The sequence below is a fragment of the Salvia splendens genome, chromosome 2 (genome assembly GCF_004379255.2).
Source record: "Salvia splendens isolate huo1 chromosome 2, SspV2, whole genome shotgun sequence".
Lineage (NCBI taxonomy): Eukaryota > Viridiplantae > Streptophyta > Magnoliopsida > Lamiales > Lamiaceae > Salvia > Salvia splendens.
In genome coordinates this window covers 41786713-41792895 of record NC_056033.1, presented here as the reverse complement: position 1 = coordinate 41792895, position 6183 = coordinate 41786713, and the positions used below count along the sequence as shown (strand labels likewise).

Below are 6183 nucleotides of genomic sequence, written 5' to 3'. Positions count from 1 at the left end.
TGATGAAGAACCTGAGCTAGAAGTTGAACTTAGATGACTAGTTAGGTTTTTATTAATTTAGCAATGTAGTTTTTTTTTAAGTTTTTTTAAGTAATTTAGTAATTTAGTTTAGTAATGTTTTTTTTTTGTTTCGCTAAGTATGATGTAGTTTTTTTTAATTAAGTAATATAAGTGTTTATTTAAATTTGTAGTGTTTAATATAATATATTTTGATATTTTATTAATTAAAACTAAAAATAAAAAATAATAATATTAAAAATTAAAAGAAAGATTGGGACCCCTACGAGGGCATACCATCCATTGTGGATGATCTTATGCATCTTTTTTGGAGTATATAAGAGCACCCACAACCGTGCTCTTGCCAGAGAGCACGGTTGTGGGCACGACCCCACTTTTTCTGCCTGCTCTTCGGCAAGAGCACAACACCCACAGCTGTGCTCTTCCGCAAGGACGAGCACAATTTAATTTAAAATTCAATTAAATAAAAACATTTCCATAATATTAAAATTCATTAAATAACTGAAATAATATTACAAATTACAAATAAAATAAAAAAGACATAATTAAAATATTAAAAATTAAAAAAGACATAATTAAAATTGTAAAATAAAAAAAACCAATACTCGTTGCCGAATTTCGCTCACATGTGTTTGATTAAGTCTTCTTGTAGCTCAATGTGGTTCGGGTATCGCGCATTGCGTGCCTTGTTTCGAGCGTCTCCCCCACCGTCGTATGCCGACCTCGGCATGGGGGAGACCTCGCGGTTGAGCTTCCGGCTTCATCCTCGTCGTAGAAGCTAGCCGCCCTCGGTCCTTCGTCGGCTATAATCATGTTGTGTAAGATAATACACATGTACATGATGTCGGCGATATTATTCACGTACCAGAGCCGAGTCGGGGCCTTCACAGTGTTGAATCGGGCTTGAAGGACCCCAAAGGCTCTTTCGACGTCTTTCCGTGCGGACTCTTGACGCTGCGCAAAAAGAACCCGTATTGGGTCTTGCGGATTGCTGAGCGTCTTCACGAAAATCGACCACCTTGGGTATATACCATAAGCGAGATAGTAACCCATGTGGTATGTATTTCCGTTAATGGTGAAGTCGATCGTCGGTGCTACACCATTCATCACATCATTGAAGAGTGGTGAAGAATAGAGCACGTTCAAGTCGTTGTTGGATCCGGCAACGCCGAAATATGCATGCCAAATCCATAGGCGGTAGTCGGCGACCGCCTCAAGGATAAGTGTTGGGCAGCCGCCTTTGTGACCGCTTAAGTGTTGCCCCCTCCAAGCAGTCGGACAATTCTTCACCTCCAATGCATGCAGTCAATGCTGCCAAGCATTCCGGGAAAGTCATGGACTGATTCGTGAAGACGAAGCAACCGTTGGTAATCATCGGTGGTGGGTACCCGAAGGAATTCATCACCGAAAGCTGTACGAACGCCCTCGCAAAAATTTTTTAGACAAAGGATTCCAGTGGACTCACCGACATGCAAATACTCGTCGAAGAGGTCGACCGTTTGTCCAATATCGAGTTGTCGGACGTCACACGTACACTTCTGCAACGGCGTGATACTTTGCCGGCCGGCTGCATCTGGACCTGTTTGGAAGAATTCAACACGTGTGGACAATGTGTTGACAATTCGCATAAACAAGCGCTTTGACATGCGAAAACAGCGCCTGAAGTAATATGCCGGAAACCGCGGCTGGTCGACAATGAGCCTTTCGTGGGCTCCCTCCCGGTCACGATGAATGTAGTGGTGAGTTGATCTAGTTCGTTGAGGAGGAGGAGCGGAGGTATTCGCCGCGACATATGCTTCATAAGCGGCACGGTGTTGTTCGTAGTATTCTTGTTCTTCGCGCTCCGCTTCCGCCATAAGATGGGTGAAATCCATTTGAGGTTTTGAGTGAGAGATGGATGTGAAGATAGGTTGTATGAAAATTATGAATGAGAGATGAATGATAGATGATTTGATGTGATAAATGGATGATGAATGTGTGTATTTATAGATGATTTTGGGGGAAAAAATAAAAAAAATACAGAAAGACGGGCAAAAAAATGGTCATATTTTTTGGATTTGAAAAATATTTTTTATCAGTTTTTATAATTAAATACCGATTTTTTTTTAAAAATAAAAATATTCAAAGGCAACGCCTATGCCGCTCGCTGGCACGAACGTGCTCGATGCATCGAGCAGCGCCGTGCCAACGGCGCGAGCGCAGCGGCGGACAACCTCCTCCGTGCCTCTGGCACTGACGGACGGCCGTCCGTCCACCATTGTAGATGCTCTAAAGTAGCTGGAGCGGGTACTCTTCTCATTTTCAAGTAATCAAAATTTGAGCCATGGCTGCTCTCTCCCCCACTCAAATCGGTACATTCATCACGAAATCCTTCTCGTTTTCGCTCTATTCAAGCATAACTAAGTAGCTCTTCATGAATGATTGTGTGTATTTGATTTTATTTTGTTTTTTCGCCTTCTAGTACGTGTATTTGAATTTTGTTGGATACGCTTGATTTCTTCACGCATGGTTAGTGTGCTGATTTCTGATGATTTCTAGTTCTTGGTATGCAACATTTTGCGCTTCGATTACTCATTTACCGGTTGATTGAAATGGCAGGTGCTGAGATTTTGAAGGCTACTGCTGATGGAATCATTAAAGCACTCAAGGGTGGAACGCTGCTGAAAAGGGAAATTTGGAGATTTTCACACTCTTAGTGGAACGCTTCGGAGTCTTTGTTGATATCCAGTCTTACTGCGGTTCCCTCTCTCTCTCTCTCTCTCTCTCACTCGTGATACTTATGTGGAAGTAATTTGGAATTATCTGCCTTCAACACTTGTACTATTTGATATGATTCTTGATTTTTTTCGTTTTGGGGATTGGTAATGTGTTATATTTGAAATAGTTTGTGATTCTTGATTTCTTTTGCTCCGGGGTTTGTATTCTTTGTGACTCTAAGTTGTACAACATTTTTTTTCATATTGATTCAAGTTTATAAACTGATTCAGGGGATACTCCTCTGATAGAAGCTGCCAACGCGGGACATATCAATGTTGTGGAATTTCTGATCATCCATAAAGCTCAACTGCAGGCAGCGAACAAAAAGGGATTCACTGCGTTGCATTATGCAGTTCAAAAAGGTCAGTGGTTATTTTGGCCCATTTTTGCTTAGAAGATTGTGATGTCAAGAAAAAATTGCCAGGATCCTTTTTCTGTTGTATTCTAAATGATTGTTTGTTGCAGATAACAGGGACCTTATGGAATTGTTGCTGAATAATGGTGCTCCTACGGAGAAAGATTCTGTGGATGGAACACCTTTACAAATTGCTGCATCTCAAGGACAACTCAAGTCTATCAAGTTGCTGCTGAAATTTGGAGCGGAGGTTGGCAAGCACAACCTTGAGATGCATTCTTTTGTCGATAAATGTTACTTGTCTAAAATCCATTTTTGGCGCGGTGTCACTTGTCGTATTAGGATTTCAGTTGCTGTAACTTAAAAAGAGTTTCATAGATTTATCATGTATAATTTGGTGAAATGTAACCAGTCATACTGTTATAATCCAGTGAGATTGATGTACTATTAACTAATGAGGATATGTGCCTCTGTTAGCATATTATTGTTTGATTGATGCAGCTTACTATGCTTATGTTTCTTTTGTTGCTTTATATTTTGCAGCCGAATTCAAACATTTCAGCAGTTCAGGACTCCCCTCTTATATCAGCAATCAAGGCACTCTCGTATGAATGTGTGAAGCGTCTGATTAAGGTATGTTGGTGAAACTCAAGTTATTATGGACTTCAACTTTGTTATTACTTGGTTAAAACTCTAGTGATAATCCTAGCATCCATATATGCGTGTTAAATGCTGTGTGATAGGTATGCTAATGCTTGTAATGTGCTATTTGATCTCTTTAGCTGTAGCGTAATCACATTCGTCTGTTTGTTTAATTTCATTAGCATCTGCTACTATATCTCTGGTAAATTTATTCTGTATCCACCTTTTTCTATGTAGGCTAAGGCTGACCCAGACAAGTTTTTATATGGGTTAACTCCTTTGGCACATGCAGCAAAACTACCGGACACGAAATATCTCGAATGTTTGATTGCTGCTGGAGCAACTCCTCATAAACAATGCACAGTTAGTTTCTACCTATGATATTATTAGTCTTCAACCTATGATATTTTCATCCCATTAATAGTTGCAGACACCCTATACAACTGAGATTTCCACTTCGTCTTGGTTATATTTCACCTAGCAACCTTGTTGTTTCTTTCTGGTGTTATCAATTAATTGCCTCTTGCACTGACTCAACACTGATAATGACGACGTTCAGGGTCGCACAATAGCTATTGAGGAAGCTGCAATGGTAGATAATCGTAAAGCTGTTTCGATTTTGTTTCCATTAACTGCAAAGCTTCCAGGGTATCAAACCTGGACTGTTGAAGGCATAATGAAGTACAATCGTTCTGGACCAGCAAAAACCTGTCCTTGAGTCTTGATGCTCCATATTATGGAGGAAATTCAGTTCATCATTACTCTTAACCTAAGGTCTCTCTCTCTCACACACACACACTCACTCACTCGTATGTTGTACCACATATCTTGCAGAGAGAGCAATATAAGAAACGTTACTTGGAAGTACTTGAAGGTTTAGGCAACAGAAGAAGGTATAATGAGGTAACTATTTCCCCTCTACTCCCAAATTGTTGTTGTTAAACTGTCCTAAACTAAGACTGTTCAACAATGTTGGTGATGGTGTGATGAGTAGGCTATTTTTGGTGGCAGAGTTGCTTTGTTTGAATACTTTTCTTGGCTGTATCTGACAAGCTGCCCGGGGGAGGTCATGATCTATTTCCAACATTTCATGTAGAGAGATAGAGAGATGCTTTGTTTGTGTTGTGTGTACAAATACATTGGAGCATATAATACTAATATCAACTGCAAATATTGATTGATCGTTTCCATCATGATATCATTTGGTCTCTCCATTTTTTCCCAATTTAAATAGTTTGATGCTTTGATATATTGGCAGCATTCAATAGTCAACAGGGGGTAAGTATGTTTAATAATGTTATTTTTATCTCTTAGTGGTTTTGCTATATCATGGGAATATATAATAAAATATCCCATGCGATATTTTACAAAAAATATACTCCATGTTACTAGTAATCTCACTTTTGAAATAATTTTGATTTATTTCATGTTTCTCCATTTGACTTGAATTCATAAATGATTTGACCAAGTTTCTATATTCAGCTTCTTGGTCAAATTTGTACTTATATAGTTTTGTTTTGAATATTTCTACAGCCAGTTTTTTGTGCGACAAGTATGAATATATATATAAATATATAATTGGGGAGTTTTGGGGTATTTATGAAAATACCATTTTAGTTAAAAATTAATACGATCAAATATAAAAATGGCTGATTAAACATATGATTAAATGTAAAACGTGTGATTAGGAGAATTCTAATAGTAACTAATAATGTATTTCTTTAATAAATGGAAGACAATGACCATTGGAATTAAATTTAATTCAATAAAACCTAATAATATGAGTAGTGGTTGAACTTCTACGTACATTTGGTTCAGATTAAAAAAGTTTCCATTGAGAACGGTTAAAATTTTTTATGTCATTTTATTACTCCCTCCGTCCCGCTTAATATGACACATTTTCCGTTTTAATTTGCCCTAACTAAGATGACACATTTCCTTTTTTGAAACTTTCTCTCTCCAATTAATACACCCAACAACTTTTTTTCACTCCTATTAAAATATTCATCTTTCTTTCTCTCTCTATTTTAATAATTTCACCCACCTTTCATCTTTCCAATTAAACACTTTAACAAATAACTCCTAAAACTCCGTACCGGCCAAGGAATGTGTCATCTTAGCCGGGACGGAGGGAGTACTACTTTAATTTATAATAAATTAGATTGGAATCACTAAGAGTCAATAGAGAAGAATATAAAAGGAATTAGAATGCCAAAAGCTACTAGATTTTCTATAAATACCAATTCTGTTAATTAAAATTGTAATGACCGTGGTGGAAAAAAGTGCGGTGATTCTCATGTGTTGCTGCCTCAGACGTGCTATCGTCGTCATGAACTGAAGGTTTCACAGCGACAGTCCAACAAATGCGTTGTTGGAGGAAGAAAGAAAATGAACATTACTCCTGAGAGAAT

General features: G+C 38.2%; 1 protein-coding gene across 3 annotated transcripts; it reads left to right on the top strand.

Annotated features, from left to right (window-relative positions):
• Positions 1–2343: 2343 nt before the first annotated feature.
• Positions 2344–4953, top strand: LOC121770942 (ankyrin repeat and SOCS box protein 12-like). 3 transcript variants are annotated; one of them, XM_042167721.1, is made up of 8 exons: positions 2344–2369; positions 2617–2756; positions 3006–3137; positions 3241–3380; positions 3674–3763; positions 4010–4135; positions 4332–4675; positions 4784–4953. In XM_042167721.1, exons 4-7 carry the CDS (start codon positions 3255–3257, stop codon positions 4488–4490), a joined length of 501 nt encoding a protein of 166 aa, XP_042023655.1. In that variant the 5' UTR covers positions 2344–2369; positions 2617–2756; positions 3006–3137; positions 3241–3254; the 3' UTR covers positions 4491–4675; positions 4784–4953. The 3 variants fall into 3 exon arrangements, with proteins under 3 accessions (XP_042023655.1, XP_042023668.1, XP_042023662.1); XM_042167734.1 differs by having other exon boundaries at positions 4767–4953; XM_042167728.1 differs by lacking the exon at positions 2344–2369 and adding an exon at positions 2509–2526.
• Positions 4954–6183: the final 1230 nt, after the last annotated feature.

Excerpts from the sequence above, each read along its gene's own strand:
- LOC121770942 (XM_042167721.1), top strand. The coding sequence starts at position 3,255 with ATGGAATTGTTGCTGAATAATGGTGCTCCTACGGAGAAAGATTCTGTG. Across the intron at positions 3,381-3,673 it reads TGCTGAAATTTGGAGCGGAG|CCGAATTCAAACATTTCAGC; the intron begins GTTGGCAAGCAC and ends TATATTTTGCAG. Across the intron at positions 4,136-4,331 it reads CTCCTCATAAACAATGCACA|GGTCGCACAATAGCTATTGA; the intron begins GTTAGTTTCTAC and ends GACGACGTTCAG.